Source organism: Cydia splendana, chromosome 2 (genome assembly GCF_910591565.1).
Source record: "Cydia splendana chromosome 2, ilCydSple1.2, whole genome shotgun sequence".
Lineage (NCBI taxonomy): Eukaryota > Metazoa > Arthropoda > Insecta > Lepidoptera > Tortricidae > Cydia > Cydia splendana.
In genome coordinates this window covers 22708651-22732131 of record NC_085961.1, presented here as the reverse complement: position 1 = coordinate 22732131, position 23481 = coordinate 22708651, and the positions used below count along the sequence as shown (strand labels likewise).

At 38.8% G+C, this 23481-nt stretch overlaps 1 protein-coding gene across 3 annotated transcripts; it reads left to right on the top strand.

Moving 5' to 3' along the window:
• The first annotated feature begins 698 nt into the window (after window positions 1–698).
• Window positions 699–20106, top strand: LOC134805985 (uncharacterized). Of its 3 annotated transcripts, none has more exons than XM_063779158.1 (23): window positions 699–819; window positions 1405–1520; window positions 1709–1823; window positions 4284–4334; window positions 5346–5520; window positions 5880–5980; window positions 6093–6179; window positions 6259–6297; window positions 6389–6427; window positions 6512–6559; window positions 6827–6968; window positions 7360–7495; window positions 7953–8079; window positions 8748–8981; window positions 9063–9987; window positions 10101–10271; window positions 12391–12517; window positions 13239–13375; window positions 14266–14289; window positions 14523–14678; window positions 16639–17079; window positions 17578–17834; window positions 18313–20106. In XM_063779158.1, the coding sequence occupies exons 1-23, from the start codon at window positions 803–805 to the stop codon at window positions 20012–20014; spliced, it is 5367 nt and encodes a 1788-aa protein (XP_063635228.1). In that variant the 5' UTR covers window positions 699–802; the 3' UTR covers window positions 20015–20106. The 3 variants fall into 3 exon arrangements, with proteins under 3 accessions (XP_063635228.1, XP_063635229.1, XP_063635230.1); XM_063779160.1 differs by having other exon boundaries at window positions 760–819; window positions 1433–1520; XM_063779159.1 differs by lacking the exon at window positions 6093–6179.
• Window positions 20107–23481: the final 3375 nt, after the last annotated feature.

Here is a 23481-nt window from a genome sequence, read left to right as displayed (position 1 = left end):
CACATTGGGATATGGAAGTAGTGATGTCTTGATTAGATGAATTGATATTTTAAAGGTTATGGATTACTTTATAGTAATAATTAGTATAATTACAGTTCAGTTTACTGGGAATAAATTTCAGTCATATCATATCAGTCTATTGACAATTAAGCATATTTAGGTCACATTACAATAACCTCAATTTTTTTTAAAATAAGTTGTATAATTTTTTATTTAATAAAATAATATATATTTAAATGCATGTTTTATTCCAAATTCTATACTAAGACTAATCAGCTTAGCTGGCCCCTGTATACAAAATTTGCCCAACAATTAGGTTTAAAACAGGATAACCCAGGTTTAAGCAGCTGTGCTTAAACACTTTACTATGTGAAGCAACATACAACATAATGTAGATACTTTTTTGTAGGCATGCTGAAAAACATATTGTAATTGTAACTTACTTACCTCAAACATCCATTTTTGTTACAACTTTTCTGGCAAATATAAAGATTTGACAATTTGAAGCTGTTGACTATTACGGTTAGATTTAGAATATTTCTATCGCCTCTACGGCTAATTTAATTTAATTTATGGGGCGCGCTAACAACAATAATCCATTGATTTCCATTAATTTTACACTCAATTATGATGGAGTTATGTTTATATGAGGTTTGCATATAAACATACCTACTTGATTTATCACTAAAACTTTTAAAATCGGAATTAAAAAATATGAACATGTGGTTGTCATTCATGACTTAAATGTCATTGAAATTACTTGTAAATATTTTTATAAAATAATATACAAAACTGCAAAAAAATGAGTAAAAAGAAAGGGTAAGTTTTGTAGTCCATTTATATCGTAAAAACTAAACTAAGTACTTATTTGTTTTATGATTCGGTTCAAACTGTTCTCGTCGGAATTTTTGAGTGGTTCAGAAATTATGCAGAAAATACGATAAAGGTGTGTTAATTGTTATTTCCTCTTATCGTACATTTTATTGTGCACTAGCACTAGACATATTATTGTGACTGTGTGCTCCCTGGTAAACTTCAAGTCTGGGATCCGTAGCATCGACTTAAAAGGTTAAGCAGAAGTCTTCCACTAATTTCGCCTTCGTGGCATGAAGCGATGCGCTCTGAAATCGCGCGTTCATTTTGTTTACCTAATGTTTCTTTATATAATAATAGTAAATTTTCTACAAAAGTCCCAATGCCTGCTGAGACTGGTTCATGGGTGTCTATTGTTGCGCCTGTGAACGGGTTCCAGCAGGCGTTCTACATGACATTAAAGCTTTCCAAAGGGCCTCTACGTGTTGGATCTATATCCCCACGCAAGCCTATTAAAAGGTAGGCCCGTCGTGAAATCAAAGGAGATACAATTAATTAATAATACATATATACCTATATGAACTGTTTCAGTACTTGCAAATGTCCTCCTCATCTCCAGAAGTTCTGCAAACATCAACAGCACAAGCGGGTCGAGCCCATTGACGTAAGCGATGTCATCCAAGCACTTACCTACGATGAAATTCTATGTGAGTTATTTCATATCATACAATACCGCTTGGCAGCTTATTCTGCAGTGGGGTACGCGCACAAAACATTAGTATTAACGCGTATTATAGTTAGCACGAATTGCTAACTTTATAATAATTTTAACTTGCTATTTGGTTATCTATTATAAATATAAATAAACCCCTTCTTGCCTTTTTTATTTTTAAAGCGAAATCCAACAAGTCGAAAACCGTTAATGTCCCAACGAAATTTAAAACCAAGCCGTTTAAACCGCGGCACTTCAAGGATACCTGCGTACCGATGAAACCTTCAATGCACACCAGGTAAAAACGAATGCTGTTTAGTTTGAATTACCTAATACCTTACCTACCTACCGGTGGCGGCGCGTCAAACATACCCATAGGCAAGCCGGGGCTGTGTACTTTGGCTTACATATTTCCTTTACAACTCTGCTCAAACGTCCAAAAACAGGCAAGCCGGTGGGGGTCGATTTTTATGGACGCGCCGCCACTGCTACCTACCTACCTTACCTTACCTACATACCTTAAGAATAGAATAAGAATAATCATTGTTTTTAAATACGTGGTAACCTACTACACTACTACACTTGGCGTCAAAAAAATCGCACCTCGCCAAAAATTCGTTTCAAGCAAATATAGCTCTTATCCAGTGCATTGTACCCTGTCAATATTGGTATCATTTGAAAGCGCAATTAATGCACTTTAAAAAGATAAATCGTCATTGTCCGTAAAAACAACCATCGCCGAACAGCGACGTTTTGTTTAAAAAAGGGCCGAGATCCAATTTTAATCGGTCCGTTGTTGTGCAATCCTGGACGGGTATAAAATGGAGGGTAAAGGTTAGTTATGGGCCATGCGCTCTCCAGAGGTCACTGAGGTCACTAATGAACCGTTACAGCAATAATAAACCCTTGGACATGGATACCATCAGGCCAGAAGAAGCAGCTCAAGAGGTGGCACTGCTGCAAACAAGACGATGGCAGTATGAAGTTGCTGAAATATTTTACATAAGCGGTTTCTGAGTGCGTCGAGTCTTGCTGGGGTTCCAGGTGACTGGTAGTTACATCAGGAGGCCTGGATCTGGAAGACAACACTGCTTTTCCGTTAGAGACAACCGGTACATTGTATCGAACTCTTTGCAGAACCGTTTCTCCGAGGCTGTTGAGCTGCAGCGGCAGCTTCAAGCAGCTGGAAGAACAGCAGTAAGCATCTCTACGATCGGAAGAAAGCTGGAAGAGAAGAGGATGTTGCCCCGTAGTACTGCTACAGGCCCCCAATTAAAGCCAGAGCATCGAATAGCCAGGAGGCAATTTTGCCGACTGCACGAAGATTGGACGTTTGAACAATAGAGGAATGTCCTCTTTTCCGACGAGGCGAGGGTGTACCTTTACACCAACAACAGGTGCAGGGGGGTGTATAGGAGACAGGGAGAGCAATTCACGTAAGCCTGCACTGAAGAAACCGTCTGCTAAGCGGACGGATCTCGCATGTTCTGGGGCGGCATTTGGATCAACGAGTAAACTGATCTCCTGTGCATTTCCCGCATTGAAGGTGGTCACAGCCAGGGATCCCTGACTGCTCGGCGTTACATAACGGAGATCTTGGAGGAGCAAGTGGTCCCATATGATGGTTTTTTTGGACCCAACTTCCAGTTTATGCATGACAACGCCCGCTGCCACACTGCGTTGTTTTTGTGAGACTAACTGTGTGAGGCTGGGATCACCGTAATGGAGTGGCCTGACCTGAACCCTATCGAACATCTCTAGGATCAGCTATAACGGCAGGTGCGATCGCATGATCCTGCTCCTGCCACTCTTGACAGGCTTCAAGACACCATTATTGAGGAGTGGAACAACTTTCCTGAAAAACGCATCGTGGCACTCATGACAGTCATGATTGATCGCATGGAAGCTACTCGGAGAGCAAGAAGAGGCAGCACTAGAGGTTTTAAGTTTAGTTTAAAGTTTATTTTTTCTGTATCTGTTGATTTTGTAGTGTTTTTATTTTTTGCAATTTGAACGTAAATACACGTTGATTCGTTTTTCCTGAAAATTTTCTTTTTGTATTGGGTAGATCGTCCATCTTACGACATTTTCCAATAGAGGGTTTCATAACCTTTCAAATAAGGTCCCATAGTCTTATCTTGCCTTATATAATATAGGGTTTTAAATCGCTTGAAAGAAAAAAGTTAAGATGTGCGATTTTTTTGACGCTGAGTGTATATATATTAGGTAATTGACAATAAAAACGAGGCAATAAAAACACAGAAACTTTAAACCTAACCACCAAGTTTTGGTAACTCTGGTTATACAGCCGCCATCTTTATTACATTTAACAGTGACGGTGCGTTAAAAACACTGGTTAGCCATGCGCCTGGTGCTCGATCTGTAAGATAATGTGCTCATGCTCATGTCATTGCGAAAACCGGTAGGAATCGAGTTGTATTGACGCCACTTTTACTTAGACTTCGGGTCTCCCCAGATATATCGACGTGCAGTCGGCAAAAGCCGATAGGAAAAAGCTTTGTGTCTACGCAATAAGAGCGAAAAAGCCACGCGTTGGCAGACGCCGGCCGATGCGAGACGAGCGAGCCGAACGATGACTTTTTCGCTCTTATTGCGCAGACATAAAGCTTTTTCCTATCGGCTTTTGCCAATTCCGCGTCCATATATCTGGGGAGACCCTTAGACTTGATTTTTACAAAAGAGTGCTATGAAAGATATATGTCAAAGCAAGCTAATGCAATTTATTTTATTATTCCAGATTGCGCTACATAACCCACTGTCCCGTAGAAGATTATGACGGCAAGGCTAGGTAGGTTTATTTAGGCCACGTATTCGGTTTCTTCGTCACTTATCAATTCTGAATCTTTGCCGCATTTAATCCGCTACTCAAAGGTTGTCTGGAAGAGATTACTTTATAGAGATGAGACTGCCGATTGTGTTACCTATACTTTTAAGTTTGTGATTTGTACATTTTGTACCGTTTTCAAAAAAAGGTATAGGTACAAGAGTATTGTTATGTGGTCGTCGTTTTAAAGACTACTGGTATTCAATTTTGTAGATTTTCCCGCGCTACTTACGCTTTCATATATTAAATTACTATTATCGATATAACCGCTGCCCCCGTAGTACGTACCTTAATATTTTATTCTAAAGATTTGTGTTACTTATTTTTTTCTGTATACTCATAAAGTACTATTTGATTTCTTAAATAACTATCATCAGACAGACATATCGTCAGGTGACAAGCATTACTCACTAATTACCACCACAAGTTCATAGCCATAGTGAACCATATTAGAACTAAAAGAAGGTTGATTTTTGTTTAAATATGACTTGCCTCCTGAGGTATTTCCTTTGCGCTATGACATGGGAGAGGCCTTTACTCACGAGGAGGTCCGCTCATTCAAATAAAAAGTAAAGATATAAATTGTATTATGTAAATATTAAAAATAAGTTATATGTAACCTTAGTTTGTAAACTTTAGTTAGTAATGAGTTGGAATAAAAGGCTTTTTTATTTTTTTATTTTATTTATTTATTTTATGACATGGGATTCTTCAAGAAGCGGGTATTTAGGGTTCTCAAGGGTCGGCAACGCTTAAGTGGCTCCTGTGATGTTGCTTATGTCCATGGGCGACGATGACCGCTTCCCATCAGGCGGCTCGTCTGCTCGCTTGCTGACTATAACATAAAAATATATATATATATATATATATATATATATATATTTTTTAGTAATTAGTGAGTTTTGCTTGTCACCTGACGTATTTCGTTTGTTTTGCAACAAGTATAATCAATCACGTGTATTTTGTATTGAACAGAAATATTTTCATGAGCCGCGATTTCGGCTCCTCATCAGAGGAGGATGTCCTGGCGTCGGGGCAGAAGAAGTACAAGAAGAAAGTCCGGTACTACGACCTCATGCCGGGCGACATCCACCTGTCCACTCCGGCTCCCATCGTGAAACACACTGATTCCGATGATTTTATTCTTGATGTAAGTTCAAAAAGTTTTTTTTTGTTTTTGTTGCCTGAGTCTGAAGTGCCTGGTGGGAAATATCAAAACGGACATTTAATTTTCTTGAATTATCGTGAGTAGGTACAGCGAGATGTAGGTAAAAGTGCTTGGCAATTTTATGAATGGAATTCATATAATAATAAAGTTACCATGCACTTTTGCAGCTGGGTGTACAATGGATATGGGTGGTTAGTAAATACAATAGGAAAAACTCATTGTTTTGCTTCAAAAAGACTAGAGGTGGACCACCCTAAGTTTTCATGCTAAGTGCTATGGAGCTTATAGCAAAGGTAGCGCGGGAAGCGTCTAATATTATATTCTTCTTTGGTTCCATGTAGATGGGAAGCCCTAAAACCAGTGGAGAGGTAATTCGAGCTCAAGAGGCTAAAGTGAAACCGGGAGAATGGAAGCCCCCTCTGCCTGCTAAATCAGGACACGAGTAAGCTATATAATTATGCCAATAGTTCTAGCGACGTGTTCTCAAGTAGTTTTATTTATTCTATTTTTCTTAGCTACAAAGTGTACAATTGTTTTTATTTTTATTTTTTCAGATTGTTTAAACCTCATAGCGGAATCGTAATCAACCAAAACAAATCGTTTGTCCCCGATGTTGTGCACATGCCGGGAAAACTGCCAATGTAAATATAGGTACTTCCAATCGAATTACAGTAGACACTATTCAGCTTTTTCGTTAATTCCCTATTTTTGTGTTTTCAGTAAAACACCAATGAAACTGAAACCTTGTCATAAGAAAGGGTAAGATAACATTTATATTTGTTTTCTTTTCCGTTCTAACATGTTTCTATTACGATAACATTTTTATCTTGATGCTGCCGTTGTTTTTCAGGGTGTGCAAGAACAAAACGTGTCCCAGAAAGAAATGCCGGTAAGAAAGACCCATAAAGCCATAACCTTAACTTAATTAAATAAAACTTAACCCACTTTTCATATTGATACGTTTCTATTTTAGCAAGTATCAGGCCATGAAACGCCAAAGAACTTGTAGAATGTTAAAAAGGTAAACGTCTAAAAAATATTCTTATTTTACTCACGACTACTTAGACTGATAATTTAAGTACTATTATTGGATCGAATTTTAAATCATTGCTAGACGCCCTGTCCAGTAATAAGGATAGTATTAATTACATAATTATATAGCAATTAGAGTACTTTCGTTGTTCTCATTATCATGTAAGTACCTTTTTCCGGGGAGAGCTCTTAGTCTATTAGAATGTGATTGGAATGTGTAAATAGGTGTAGATATAAACATGACTTGATGTTTCAGAAGCGGGATTCAGTCTCGGTCCCGGTCTAGGTCACTAACATCTAGGGCGACCGATGGCAAGCCCAGAGCGAAAGGAATGTCACGACGTGTTAAAGACGACGATTCAATATGCGGTTTTGATGAGATATCTAGACCAGAACACGTAAGTAATAAATTCATGACAGCCGTTTTACATTGTCCAGTCCACAACAGAAGTTTGTGTTTAAAATAAACTTTACACAACTTTATTATTAAAATAAACTTTACACAACTTTATTATTGAGAATTCCACGAACCCGCCAAAAACCAACCTCCATGCAAACGAAGTTACACTCAGCTTTCATTAAATCGTCAGTTTTTGTTGCAGTTTTTGTTATTTAGAGGAACGCAGAAAAAAAAGTTTAATTACTAATTCTGAAATTACTTTAGGGGGTGTAATCCAGTAATTAAACCTTTTTTGCGTTCCCCTAAATATGTCCATGAGTACCTAAATCTATATCGTAATGTAATAATAATATTATAGACAGTAAGTCGGTACCTACTTTCTTTCACAGGCGTTTATACCAAGTAATTTAAAAAAGGGAATGTTGGAGACCCATTCATTGACGGTTTTGCCGTGCACTAAGAACAAAATCAGTATACATTATGGCATATTGAAAGGATCCTTTAACATGTATGACAGCAAATTTGGTAAGTCAGATAATAAAAGTAGTAGGTACATTGTTACCAGGGGATTTTATTCTTTGTGAAATAAGAGAGCAAAAATTAGGTTTTGCTGCGATTGCTAGTTTTGAGTCCCGAGCAACCAAAAGATCCTGTACCTAATACTCGCTACGCTCATAATTCTAATTTAAAATCTTGAGTGCAGCGAAAGGAGCGAAGTGCAAAATAAACTTCGATCTCGTGTCACACATACAACTTATCACCTCAGCAGGATGAACAAATAAGAATGTAAATATAGGTAATACCCTAAATATAGCCCACGACTTACGACTATACCATGCTATACGCCATAATCTATACGCTATACGCTATAAGCGGTACCCTATACGTCATGAGCAACGACTCATTACTACTCCCTAGCGTTACTAGTACCTATTACTATAGCGTTACCTACTCATTCTGATGTAATCGAATTCGCTTTTAGGGGGAAAGTCTAAAGGGCGACAAGCACTAACAATGAGTGTGATGGCGTATTGCCTGGCGTTCCACTACCACCCGAAGCAATGGACTTCCAAGTTAATAGACAGTCTCGTAGACTCCGGAGACGAATGGTGTGTATACGCAATTGATTGTCCAATAGGGCCTAGGTCAAGAATGATAATGATGATGATTATGTATTCCAGTTATCCCTCATTAGGGACATAGGGCTCCGGGGACAATGATATGATAACAATATACATAGTAATATTTTCTCCGAGGCACTTCAGGAGCTTCTTGGCATGTTTACAATTGACACATGATACTGACATTTTCCTATATATTTCCGGGTCGATAAGTAAAGATGGTAATATGTACATAATCCTTTCCCATAGTAGGTATTTTCGCAGAAACGTTCATCCAAAAGCAAAAGTACAAATAGTACTCAGACCACTGAAGTAGCATGGCGAATGTTTCCAAGAAAATACGATGGGAAAGGATTATTTACTACATCTGTAACTAGCGTCAATATTTTCTTGTTGGACCAGCTATATACCTACGGGGAATTGTCATTATCAATGGTCACCGCTGTGCAACAAGGACCAGGCAATTGAATTTAAACAATAGTTCAATTGTTTATATTCTTTATGTTGACTCAGTGCTCTGGTACACTCACTTGAAAAACCTTATTTGAACTGGGTTTAGTTTCTTTTCTTCTAATATTGGAAGATTTCTTTCGCACCAACTACTTAAGCATGGTCGGCCCTAAATGAAAAATAATGAGCAGTGTTATTTTCTTTAGGTATTTACAATGTTTGGAAAAAGTTCATGATCATTCAGCAATATTGGGCATGTGCGAAGTATTGCCTTATGGAAAGAAACAAACATTGGTCCTGAATGGCAAGAGAATGCAAGTATTGTTGGGTGAACCCGACATAATCGGCTACACGATGTCCAAAGATCCAACTGTTTATAACCTATGTAGAGGGTTAATAGCGTTCTTTAAGGATCACAGAGCCGGGATTTTATTGACAAGGTAATAAAAATAGTGGAAATTTTGTGACGTCTAGAGGGGATTCTTTAGATCCAAGTGTCCTTAATTCTTTTTTCTTTTCAGGGTTTTAAAATTAGTGATCTGGAAGGACAAAGTTTGCTATTACATATTTGACCCCGCTGGTAGAGACTCGCGAGCATATTCCAACTACGCGAACGGTAGCGCTGCTCTCATCAACGTCGTGGACGTAAGGTCTGTAGCCGAAGTGCTGCTGTCTCGTTCCATCTTAGACGATCAGAAATACGTACTGGCATCGCTCAAAGTATTGAGAATGGTTAAAGAAACAGCAGATGAAGATTTCGAGTCGGACCCAGAACTTACTCAGGCTGAAAAAGCAATGCTGGGTTATAGAATAATGAATGAAAATTGCGCTATAGTCAATGCCAATATGCATCTCGGCGAACGATGCTTCGAAGAAGCGAAATATCGCCAGGCCGTGCCGATAGCCGTCGTGGCTATGACCTACGCCAAGATATCTCCTCCCAACACTTGGTTTTCAAAGACGCTAGATAAAATATTGCGTTTAGGTAATAAGTTGTACCATGAATGTGTACACCCCAAAGTCTTGATTGACTTGACTATTGATAATATTCCGAATGTGATTACGCTTGGGCCTTATTCATGCGAGATCATCATCTACCGTGAGCGGGTTAAAGGGCAACTGTTTACGCCCAAAGAATGCATATTTAATATCAGGTCTGGTTTGGTGGATTTCTTTAGTCATGAATACAATAGTGGTATACTGGAGTTCGATAAATATTATATGGCAGTCTGGCGACAAAAGGAAATGTTTTACTTGTTTGATCCTTACCCGCGCACTACCGACGGATCGAGGTCTTTCAAATCGGGGCGAGCGTGCTGCTGGATGCTGCTCAACCCGGAAAGTATGGCGGAAATGTTAATTAAAAACTGGAACTACATGCCAGCCACGACTCAGTTTTATGTTCATGCCTTTAAAGTTTTGAAACTGAAAAAGAAACAACCCAAGGTAACTTTACAATATTCATACAATTTACTAAGTATGCTGTTTGTCTGTATTTTTTTACGCCATAGAAATTATTTTAAGCAGTTGCAAGATCTAATCTGTTTGTTTTATTTTAGACGGCGCTGGTATGTACTTTGAGTGACGAAAATATGCCCAAAGGAAAGAAAATTAAGCGAACGGTGCTACACGCCGCGAAGTCCAGAGGGGACAGCAGGGAGGTTGTCCACGACGTCATGCCTTCTGTCAGTTCTGTCGCCGTCATCAAAAACAGATCGAAGGCTGCCGAGGTGACTATCAACGTTAACTTTCATATTTAATCACACTATTAGATAGCATTTTCTTTTTAACTTGCCCGTAATTTTAAGTCCGATTCGAACTTTCGTTTTTAGGGTTCCGTACCCAAAGGGTAAAACGGGACCCTATTACCAAAGAGAATAAAGTCTATAGAGACGGATTGTCAAAGTAAATTATGTAGCCACTGTAAATTTACTGCCATCTTTCGACAGAACATAAAACTGTTAGAACGCCATTTGACTTTGATCCTTATTCTTTCAGTGATATGTGTTAACTTTTTAAATATTAATATTCACGCCATCTACTCGACTATAGGCCAAAGGTATGGTTCCATGTTTTCGAGCGATGGCGCCACAACCTTCAGCCTATGCTCGAGTAGATGGCGTGAATATTAATATTTAAAAAGTTAACACATATCAGTTAAAGTCTATTTCAATAGAACTTGCTAACTATGTAAACAAACAAGGTAACTTTGTTTTATCACTGTTTCTCTTTGAATTTTCTCAACACCTCATCAAACACCATTGAAACCATACACATATACACTATTGAAACGGTCCGTTCCGTAAAATACATAAATATATAACTGTATCTTGGATATTTAATTAAAAGTTTAAAATGGGTTCATAAGTTAGGTTATTAGGTCCTGATGGAATGACGGTTTTGTTTCTTTTAAATTCTACAATTGTCTATGATGGGTAGTGTTGTGACTAAAGTTTGTGGTATAAACCCGCTACACACTACCCAACCCACGCTCTGTATCTACCGCCGCGGTTACAAAATACATCATTCTTAAGTACTAATTTGTCTTCTGATCGTGATTAAACAAATTAAAAATAAGTAACTACTTGTTTTTTACTTTTGATATTTTATTATTCGATATGGTTTGACATTAGTAAAGTAGTAAGTAGGAGTTTTGCCCATCACTAGTAAATTCATCATTCAGAGACAATTTCAATATGGCGGTTTGTTTACATAGTTAGCAAGTTCTATTGAAATAGACTTTTGTTTTTAAAGAATAAGGATCAAAATCAAATGGCGTTCAAACAGGTTTAATCTTCTGTCGAAAGAAGGCAGTTTATGAACTGTAGCTACATAATTTACCATGACAGTAACTCTCTTCTTCAAATCCTCTTTGCTATTACTAAGACTCCGCTGTCCGTCCGTCCGTCCGTCCGTCCGTCTGTCTGTCACTAGGCTGTATCTCACAAACCGTGATAGCTAGACAGTTGAAATTTTCACAGATGATGTATTTCTGTTGCCGCTATAACAACAAATACTAAAAACAGAATAAAACAAAGATTTAAGTGGGACTTCCATACAACAAACGTGATTTTTGACCGAAGTTAAGCAACGTCGGGCGGGGTCAGTACTTGGATGGGTGACCGTTTTTTTTTGCCGTTTTTTGCATTATAGTACGGAACCCTTCGTGCGCGAGTCTGACTCGCACTTGCCCGGTTTTTTATTTATGGAACGCACGGCATTTCACATTGACATTCAGTCATTGTGACGATCTACATAATATGTCGGTAGGTACTAGGTCGGTACTACAGCGAGCTGTAAAATTGCATGGATACATACAAGAAAATGAAAAAAATGGATATGAAAGAATTTACTTATAAAGTGGCCATGCAATTTTGCGGCTTGGTGTACGGCATACTCAATGTGGCTAATTATGTCACAGGGACTATTCCGTCCACGAGCGTATATTTCTTTGATTTTCAATCGTAGGAAAAAAAACCATTTTTGATTGCTGAAACTGAAAGCAATCGCTGCTTTGTCGATGAAATTATCAATTTTGTTCGTTGTTCGAGAAAAACGCTAGTAGCCCGAATAGCCACATTGACCTTAAATGAAAACTTTGGTTGCCTTGTGTAAATAGGCAAAATATTTGTAGACCCTCTTATTCGTAGAATTTAGCAACCAGATTTTCTTTTAAACTCGTTTCCTTCAAGTAAACCTTAATTTTTTTTCTTCCTCGCATTATCACGGCATTTTAGCCACGGCTCATGGGAGCCTGGGGTCCGCTTGGCAACTAATCCCAAGAATTGGCGTATTTTTTTACGGCAGCGTAAACGTTTTTATGAAATAAAATAAACTTGTTTTCTTCAGCCCAAAATGGATGAAGAGCAAATGGGAGACATCGTGTCCTTGGTCGACAGTATACAAGATGGCTATGTGCCCCCAATACCGTTGAAGTTCAAGAATATGCCGCCGGAGGCGTTCGAGGAAAGAGTCGGTAATTATTGATGCGTCACCTAATTGTATAAATACATATACTGTTCTTTTTTATTTCGCCTATTTGAGTGTCCTACTGCTGGGCAGAGGCCTCTCCCCAGGTTCTTCATAACTCCCGATTTTGTGCTTCCTCCGGTCAGTTGCAAAGGAAGGTGTCAAAGTCGTGCTACCATATCCTCCTGGGCCTACCCCGCCCACGCCCCACGCTTCTCTACCGGCATCCACTTGGTGGCTATGTTAGCTATGTACATATCTATAAATAATAATTAAAGTTCATTTGAAGGTCAACAATTAAAAAAACTTAATCTTTTTAGTGCAATTCACACTTGCGTTCTATGAGGACAGGATGTTTAATTACCTACATATTTTCACTGATTTCGCCAATCTTTAAAGTATAAAATGCAAAATTTAAATAAATCGTCTTAGCACTTTCAACAATTTCAAGTTGCATAATAGTTTCCTCTGAATTTTATCCCACTGCTGCATTCAGTCCGATTTATAAGTCTTGAAAACCGGACAAGTGCTTGTCGGTCGCCCACCGAGGGTTCCGTACTTTTTAGTATTTGTTGTTACTTATAGCGGCAACAGAAATACATCATCTATCACGGTTCATGAGATACAGCCGTGACAGTGGAGTCTTAGTAATAGGGTCAGGTTTTTACCCTTTGGGTGCGGAACCCTAAAAAATAAAGTTGTTGTATGCGACCGTTTGTTGCGGACAGTGAACCTGGACTCGCCGACGGTGTCGGTGACGCAGGTGGTGCCGCCATGGCCGACGCCGCGCGACAAGAGCAACGAGGTGCCGGACCCCGACCCCAGCCCCGAGCCCACTCCGCCGCCCACGCCGCCGCCGCCCCCGGTAACCTAACCAAACTAATTTAAATAAAAGTAAACAAAATCTTCTATCAAATATATGGCTCCTTATAAGCCAGTTGATGGTAGATGAAAACATTACACGATCAAATAGGTACCTAATCTAGGTTAAAGTCAGGTCGTTCAGTGACTAATCCAGGCGGTTTTGTATTTGGTTTGTTAACCAATAAATGTTATAACTACCCGAAAATTTACAAATTGTTTGTTTGCTTTTTTTAAATACCTAAAGATACAGACTATAGTGCCTCTGTGAGCTGTAGCTGTAGACCTCGCGAACCGCCGCGGTTTCTTATTTTGAAAAACTCCATAAGCTGATTCGACCAAAATATCTTTATTGTGAACGATTCTGCTTATAAAATTTGACGAGAATCGGTTGAAAAATGCGACTTGTGGATGAGAAGAGAATAGCCTACGCTGAAACGGAGGCACTTCGTTTCGTTTGGTCAATTAATGGCTTGACGGCTCAAATCAAACAACGATTTAAATTTTGTTTGGAAATATTATCCCTCTTGGAATGTTTGCACTTTTAAGTGCCAAACATACGTAACATCGAGTCTGAGAATGACCGAAGGGCTGACAAATGCCGCTACGGACGACTACGTAACCTATCCTAACCGTAGCCGTGTATTGAGTAGGTATCTCTTTGTCTAGAGGCCATTCGGACTTACTAATTGATAATGTAAATTTCATATAAGTAGGTAATTTAGATATCAGTCGCATGTGCATATCGTACCTACATTTATATGTTGCGAGCGAGATGCACTGTGAGTTAAAACCATAACGGAATTGTAATATCTGAACTCGGACGCAGTTACAAAAATGAGCAAATATTTACTTCAAAAACTTGACATTTAACACTATTGAAATAATTTTCAGATCCCGGAAGGTGGCGTAGAAGAGGTGAGTTTGATGTTTGTATTTTATTGGTAAAACTATTAACAGAGGTTCCTACGTAAACAAAAGCGTGGGATGTCGAAGTTGGCGGTTTGTCCAAATGTAAGTAGGTACCTTATGATTAGACAAAAGAAGAATTCCTAGAGTCCTGCGCCGTCATTTGTATTTATACAAGGCGCAAGTTTATGTAGATATTCCAAATTGCCCTAACTTGTTTATTTAATCATTTGTTTTCGCAGGAGGAACCACCGGTGGAAGAGGAAGAAGACGAGGAGGCGAGGAAGGAGCGGATAGCGAGGCAGAAGGCGGAGGAGGAAGAGGCCCGCAGGAAGGCCGAGGAGCTCCCCCCGCCGCTGCCCCCGCCGCCGTCGCCGCAGCCCGAGCCCGCGGAAGAGGTACGTTACCTTTGTCTTACAGAATATCGGCTGAGGAGGAAGAGGGCGATATCAAGGTAGAAGAAGAAGGGCACGAAAGAAGGCCGAAGAGCTGCTTCTTTGGTAGAGATAGCAAATTTAGAATGGAGTTCATAGCGGAGCACAAAGAAAAATTAAGAGAGTTGTCCAAAAAGAGAATGCATAGCTTTAATATTTTGTAAATAATTTAATATTTTGTAAGTAAATATTTTGTAATAATATGTATGCTAGTTTTAAGGTATTTATCTATGGGCCAATAGACGCCTGAAAATAAATGTTTTCATTCATTCATTCATTTTAAAAATATAACCACTCAATTATACAGGTCGATTCACGAAAGCTGGCACGAATGGAATGAACGAAACGAATTATTTATGTCTCTTATTGTGTGACTGACTGACACATATACAGGGTGGAAAGGCACGACGATCCTTCCCGGAAGTATTAGGTCGTTTAAGTGATACAGAGACTATTGGTAATGGTAAGAATCGTTAATTGAGTAAAAAATAAAAATTGCAAAAATACTACTTTTTAACTGTGGTGATAACCCTATAGCATGTGCACATGACGGCTAGATTAAGGATCTCCGTCGGGAAAGCTCGGGACTTTACACTTTTTTCCGATCGTTGACAGTATCGCAATGATGTATGAATGACGCATAAATGTCAAATAAATCAAATGCATGCAAAAATATTACAAACGATTTTATTACTTTCTTACATAATTACTTTTTTCCAATATTTAATACTATCTTCTTTTCACATACGGTGTTCAAATGTACCTCCGTGTATTACAACGCCGCCGCAGCCCGTACCCGAGTATGTCGATGCACATGCGATATAGTGTATGCTCTTCGTCATTTATCCTCCGCAGAAAGCACCAATTAGCCTTTGTCTCATTTCGTCCACAGTTTCACATTCCGTTTGGTTTGGTACACCATATCTTTTACACAGCCCCACATATTTAAATAGCCACGAGCATCTAACATTTTTATTTGAAGAATATGACATTCAATAAGTATAGTTCAATGAAAATTTAATTTCAAACATCAGACGTCTTGTCTATTTCCTACCACGCAAGAAGGTTTGTTAGTTTGGTATTGAAGAAGTATTTATTCTTGATTTATTCTTAGTATTTCATTTTTGCAAGTTCATTTGGTGCAACTAACACAACCTACATGTAATTTTTTATTATTTTAAATAGTTTCCAATTATACGAAAATAATTTTGTGAAACGTGTTAAGAAACTAAAACCTTTTTATCAGTCAAGGAAACAGATATTTATAAGACGATTGCGTACTTTTGAGTGGTTGTCAATGTCACCATTTGAACTGTCGTTGTAAACAATGTTGTGGTTAGTATTATTAATATTAAGGAATAACATAACTATTTCATTCAAGTATTGAACAAGTGGAACCACTAAGAAAGCGAAAATCCTGCAATGATTCTTACCGTGCTGTAAGCAGACCTAAAAATGGTTAGATGGCAACAAATTAGCATAATTTCCTGTCGAATACTGATTGTTTACAAGTAAGTTCATTGACCCTGTCACCTGTTAGGGTTAGAACAAAGTAGTTTTTTGCGTGGATGTTTAAAAGGTCATAATTTAGAAACGGTTGCCCATATTAACATAGTTTCTATGGAGAAAATATAGAGCTTAGGCTAAACTATCTCCCATTTCCGGAAAGGATCGTCGTGCCTTTCCACCCTGTATATATAGTATACAGTCAGAGTCACCATTTTATTGGTTTATCTGTTACACACATAGATATTTCCCTTCACTCATTCATTCCATTCGTGCCAGCTTTCGTGAATCGACCTGTACATACATGGTTTTTCTTCTAAAATCGGTACACCAACCTAAACTACCAACCATTTTTAATTTATACTGATAAGTACTTATAGTATCGTAATTTATAATCAACGAACGATGTATCAAACAGCTGCATCCAATTGAAATCCCGACCGAGCCCGCCGAGATGGAGGCCGCGCCGCCGCCGGGCGTGGACCGGCGCGTGCTGCTCACCGAGGACGCGCACCGCCGCTTCAAGCTCCGCGCGTTCCGCAGAAAGATGACCTCCCCCCTCACCGACGCCACCCTCCCCCTCACACCCTCACAGGAACTCAAACAACCCAGCAACTTCAAATCACTCCCCGATAACACCGAAATCATTAGAGGCTCCTCATCCATCTCCGAGAACGACGCCCTCCCCTTCGTGTCCGTCATGGCTATCGTCACTTCTTACAAATATGTAATCAACTCGTGGACGAAAGGCATTGTGGACTTCGGTGTTACATCTGGTAAACAGTTGCATTCGAACAAAAAGGAAAGATTCCAAACTGCCCCCGTCCATGTTATTCCGAAGATTGGAATTGGGAATCAGGTGACTGACTGACTTTTTTATATTGTTATTTTCGTCTCTCTTGTTAGGTTCCCAGACAGTGCCTATAATATACATATTTAGAGGCCATTCCTGAATCTTATTGCGACGAAGTAAAGTCTAGATACTAGTTAATAGTATGTTAGTTGAGTGTGTTACTCTTATTAGTGTTATTACCAGAGTTCGGACAATTTATCGCAAAAATAAACATAGAAGTTGATAAAAAAAATTTAACAATTTTGAACTGCAGTTTTTGATTATAATCTGGAAATTTTTATAAAGATACTGTGTACATAATATGAGTTTAATAAATCTTGTCCTATTTTGAGATAAAAATGTTTTTTTATGGTTTTGTAATGATTTGTCCGATCACTGGTTATTACACCCTCTACTCGCATGAAGTGAACCATAAAAATTATCAAAAGGCCAACGTAAATCTGCTACTGAATGTTAAATATATATCTAATAGTTTTAAAATCCCCTTCCTTTCTCGTTTTGTAGGCATACAGCGCTAACATCGACGTAGTAGGCGAGGGGGCTACGTGGGAAATGGAGGACATTTTAACTCGGAAGTTCTTCCCGAAGCACGATCGCGGCATCATCACGACATCTACGTACAGCTGCGCTTTCTTCGCGAGAAATGGCCTTTATTACCTGTACGACGGTAGCCCTTGCGATGCCATGGGGCTCAGGGACGACAAGGGCAAAGGCGCGGCTTGCTTGTTGCGGTTTAGAACTCTTCATGATCTTGTTGCCAGGTGATTTAAATTGAAAACTAATATCGCTAGTAAATGTAAAACAAAACTAAGCTAGTATACTTAGCTCGTTACATGCTCCATCGTGCGTTTTTCAAACCGGAAGTCGCGGGTACCTAAGCACTCCGGTTCATGGATATTAAATTTATCCATAAGTACTGTTAAGGCATTCGTTCGGTCATTTTCGGCTCAGCATCGCTCCGAGCAATTATTAGGGTTGGCATAACTTGACGTCCCTATGCGTGTATGACCACAGATAAGATAATACCTTGAATTTTGACAACCCTAAATAGCCCAAAAGGGACTATCCCATACATAAGAAAGGGACAGCATGATTCGTCCCTTTGTAGGAAGTTTCCTTTCTGTACGGTAGTACTATTACTTATTCTGTGATCAAGGTATATCGACACGGACAAATGCCAAAAAGATATTAGGTACACGCGCTTTAGACTATGTTAAGAAAATTAATTTTCTTTTTCAGGATAATGTACAACAAGGACGGGACGACAGAAGATCAACAGTTCATAGCGAGCGCAATTCTAGTGCGTCGGCTGATGGCGCAGACGCGCCACAAGCTACCGGAGGACTACGACTACGAAAAAATGAGGCCCGAATCGCAGAAATCCAAATCGACTCTTGCCCCTGCGCCGAAACCTTCAAAAAGAACCTCCATAACAATCGAAGAACCAAAGAGTAAAATTAAAGTTGGTTACTCCCTATGTGACGGCGTATACAAAATAGAAGGAACCACCTCCCTCAAAGGTAGGTCCGGAAGTTCGAACATGAAGGCCTGTCATTTTGTGAGTCTAATGGCCATGTTAATGGCCACTATGCATCCTATCCGGACTTGGGATCACACGATGGTGGACACCTGCATAGAAAAAGGTGTAGAAATATATGAAAAAGCAACAAATCTAGCGCCATGCGAAAAAAGAGTTATTAAAAACGTTATCGTGGATGGTAAATTCATCAACGTAAACATAAAGAAAATAATTGTCATAAACAACAATACAGATAAGAAAATAGAACAATATATAAGCGCCGTAGCACGACGACTTCGTTACTTCCTCATACATTTCCCGCAGTGCAGTTTGGTGGTGTGCCATTCCGACGGGTACTACCATTTGTTCGATCCGTACGAGTCTCCCACGGAGGGACCTCATGAGAGAACTGGAGTCGAACCGAAGCCATGCGGGCCATACGCCTCATGGACGCTGTACCGTTCTCAAGAAGCATTAATAAACAGATTGAAAAAAACAATTGCCGGTAAAACCGTAGAAACACCCACGTTTTACACTTTCGAATTGACATCAATAAAAACTGCTCCGCGACATTCAGCTCTCAACTACAGACTCAGTCCTCTGTTTAAACCCGACGAGAATCCAAACTCACCATACTTAAAACTCAGGAGGGTACGTCCTTTGGTAGACGAAAAAATGTACTGGCTCAATATAGAGTCCATACCCTGGTCTCGAATGATTGGAACAAACGACTTAGGATTCCCACGTAAAACGCCCCGTACTTTGTGGAAAGAATGGGATATTGAATTCCCTGGTGATTTATATTCACTATGGGGCTCCATACACCCGCTCGATGACAAGTTTGATGAGAATAATCGTGGTAAACAATACTTAGCCACTAGTGTGGTCGCCATAGTGATGTCGCAAGCTTGCCACCTCAGCGCGTGGACCGGCAGCTTCCTGGACGGCATCGTGAACGCCGGAGACAGGTATCACAAAAAATGTGTAGAAAAAATCGGAACAGCGGAAAATCATGAACTAACAGTTGCCGATTTGGATGGCAAATTTGATGACATGTTTCCTTATTCGTTTAGCGCTAAATTCGAAAACATAATATTCGGCTTCGTGTACAACATGTTGCCAGATAGATTTAACTTGAGCAAAGCATTAGATTACTTCTTCGAAAGTCATGAGTTGGGTCTGTTAGTCAGCCCTACCAAGAACTTGGCATTTGGACGAACGGGTAGATCTTATTTCATGTTTGATTGCCAAAGCTATGGCGCTCCTATCTTTTGTCCGGGACAAGGATCATCGTACATGCTTAAATGTGAAAGCTTGAATAGACTCGTCTATTGTATGACATTGACACTAAATATAAGGAGACATGGAATACAATTCCACTTATTTAGCGTGAACATTTCACTTACAGAAAAAACTAAATAATTGTTGCAATCATGATAAATTATAATTGTTATTATTGTAATGTATTGACCGCATTGATTTCCGTTTGATTAAATCATTGTTAATATACCTACCTCATGTGCCTAATTTAACCCTTTATAAGGCAGAGACGATTTGGAAACCACTTAGTTAATAAACATTTACGGAGAAGAACATCCTCTTTTTTATTTAACTATAATGGTATTATATAGCGAGTACATCAGGCTTTCTTTCCTCATTCATACTTTTTCGGTCAGTATTTAATTTTAGTGTAATTAATTAATTTATAGTATGTGGTCAACTTATGCACTATGCCTGTCAAGGGAAGCAAGCTATCGTCATTGTTTCCATTATACTATTAAAAATATACACGTCGCTGTATCTAATAATTTGAATTATAGCTCTTGCAATTCACGATGGCGAGTGGCGAGACTCTTATTGGTATGATGACAAGGTCTAATTTTGATAAATCCACTCTCCATCGTGAATTGCAATAACTGTACTACGTTGTTTGTAGTGTCAGGAAAGTGTATCATTTGCCACTTTAAGATTAATAAAATTATAAAAGGTTACATGCTATATCGATAAGTATTGTAATTAGAACTTTATGCGGAAGTCTCTTTCTAACTCCTTGATAGAAAGAGACTTCCGCTTGTAAATTGTATCGTGAAACGGGCCACAGATTATAATTTTTTCAGTGATATTCGTATATTAATCCTACCCACTACAAGATACACAATAATGTTCGATTTACCGTATGTAGTCAATTAAACGCCAGTCTGTACAGAGCACGTTATGTTTGTTATGTCAATGTCAATGAATAGGTGTATTGGAAACAGATCATCTGAAAACTCAAGTGCACTAACAGGCTGAGTGCATATATTGACCACATGTTTTTCTTAATGATTTCGTTTTTTTTTTGCCGTAGATGTGTTCCCCAGTACATTACAAACATGGTAGTGTATTTAACTTTCACGTAGCATATATGTATAACTGGGGCCTTATAAAGGGTTAACTCTGATAAAACATTTTAGTGTAGTAGTTGTAGTTGTTGTAGTCAATTCCATATACCAAAATCTTAACGTCTCGCCTGTCACGTGCAGCGCGTCATCGTGAACCTGCGGGCTCAGCACGGTTCCATTTTTATCGACTATCACTATGCGCGTCCCTTTCGCACTTACATACTGGTTAGAACGTGACAGGCATGCTGGTGACAAGGGATAAAAACGCGACCGTGCTAAGCCGCCTGGTCTCGGAAGGCACCAATATAATTATGCTTTTATACTGTAGAACCATCCCACACTAGCGTCTCTCGAGCGTCGCCGTCTAGTCAACGCTATTTTTTATTTATTTATTAGTCAAATAAGTAACACAGCATTACAGTAAAACCAAGGCACTGTGAAACTACAAAATAAAATACAATACAATAAAGAAACTACAAATAAAAACCAAAGACAATTAAACATTAGATTTGGGCGACGATTGGCCGACGACGACGGCTATGGCTGCTGCTCGACGCAACGTTGGTGCAGCTGCGCAGCGACGCCATTTTCCATAGCGCTGACTAGACGCCGACGCTCAAAAGACGCTAGTGTGGGTTGGCCTGGCCGTTATTGTCCACGATAATATACCTATAAGCAAAGAGAATAATAAACAAAAAAATAAATTATATTTTCTATGGCTATAAGTGACTGCTTACTATTTTAAACATTTAAGTCCCCTGCTATATTATATACATAGAAGGTAGGATCGCATAGAAGTGGCATACGCGTGCCTCCGTGAGGGACAAAACATATTAGGTCATTACCTATGAAATTGGCGTTTTGTTCGGAGAATTTCAACGAAACACGAATTTCCATACAATTAATTTTGCGGATATTTTTTTGATGGCTAATTCAAACCAAACAAAATTTTTCCAGTAATTTTTGACACCTTTAAGGTATGTTTTCAATATCTCCATTTCTTGAAAATTGGTACCATTAGAAAAATATAAGTAATTTTAATACTCGAACCGACAGCACATGAAAAGACCTATTTTCAAGGCTTAATTCTGAACACTTAACAATAAAAAATAACAATTAATTGTATGTAAAATCGTTGTTTATTGAGTGCACTGTAGTTTTATTGTAATTGTGTATGTACTTTTGTAAAAAAAAAAAACTAGGATCAGACTTATATCTATGAACAAAAACGCCAATTTCATAGGTAAGGACCTAATACTAGACATACAGTAAACAAAGCTCTATATCTCTATGGAAAGCTAGTTGACATCATCAATGACACATCATGTCATGGTGTCATGTTGTCATGTCATAAACAAATAATTAGTAAAAGTGAAAAGTAATTAAATTATTATAATAGGTACTTACATAATTTTAATAATAATATTTAATTACTTTTACTGTGAATATGGCGCCCTACGGACATTTAAAGGTCGAAGAACTTAAAAAGCTGCTTCGGGAACGCAAACCTAAAAGGAAATAAATTAATAGTTTAACCCTTGGGACGCCTAGTGCCATATCCGTACCAGTCCTGTCAACTGCCGGAGGGTCTTCAATTTTTGTACCCGTCAACTGCCTAGTCCCAGATCTGTACAAAGTGTCTCAACTGCCTTGTGCCTTATCAGTCACCAAATTTATTGTATTATATTTTTACAATTTTGAGATCTAAACACTTACAAATAGAGTTTTATATCATTTGCACAATATCACTTTTTTTTGATCGCGGCAGTTGACGGGTACAAAAATTGAAGACCCTCCGGCAGTTGAGGGGGATGGGACGGATCCGGCACTAGGCATTTGACGGGTACAAGTACGTTTGTCGGTTCGGCGTTCCAGGGGTTAAAAGAACACTAGAAAAACACGCTTGATGCCTGATCGTGTTCAAAGTCCATTACGTGACCGTTCTCACAAGTGCAAACACGACTATGATAATATTCCATCATGGAATGCCAGTCGCTTTATCATCAGACCTTGAAACCTAATCGTGGTAAAAGTTCATTTCAAGACTTTTCTAACAAATCCAAACACAGCTATGATACGATGTTCCAACATGAAGTTCCAGTTCATATCTTCCGGCTCCATCATCAAATCAGTTCGACAGTACCATATTATTGTATTGTCATCAGAACTACATACAGCTGCCAATTTTCATGGCGCTACGATCCTTGGAAGATGGTTAAATTAGATTCCATTACATAGTTACATACAGGTCGACGGTCGACCATAAGCGTGTTAATTACTTACTTAATCATATTTAAACCTATTTAATTCCAATTTTCAGAATGTAATTTTTACTTGTCTTGTTCCAGGCTTACCCTATACGACGAACATAATAACTTTGGTAGCATAAAAAGTGGTTACACAGGTTACACTGAAGGCAACAGCTCAAAATCTTTATTCACGCCATTGCCGGATAAATTTAAAGACATCAATTCTAGCTCAGATTTACACTGACGACCTACACTTTAT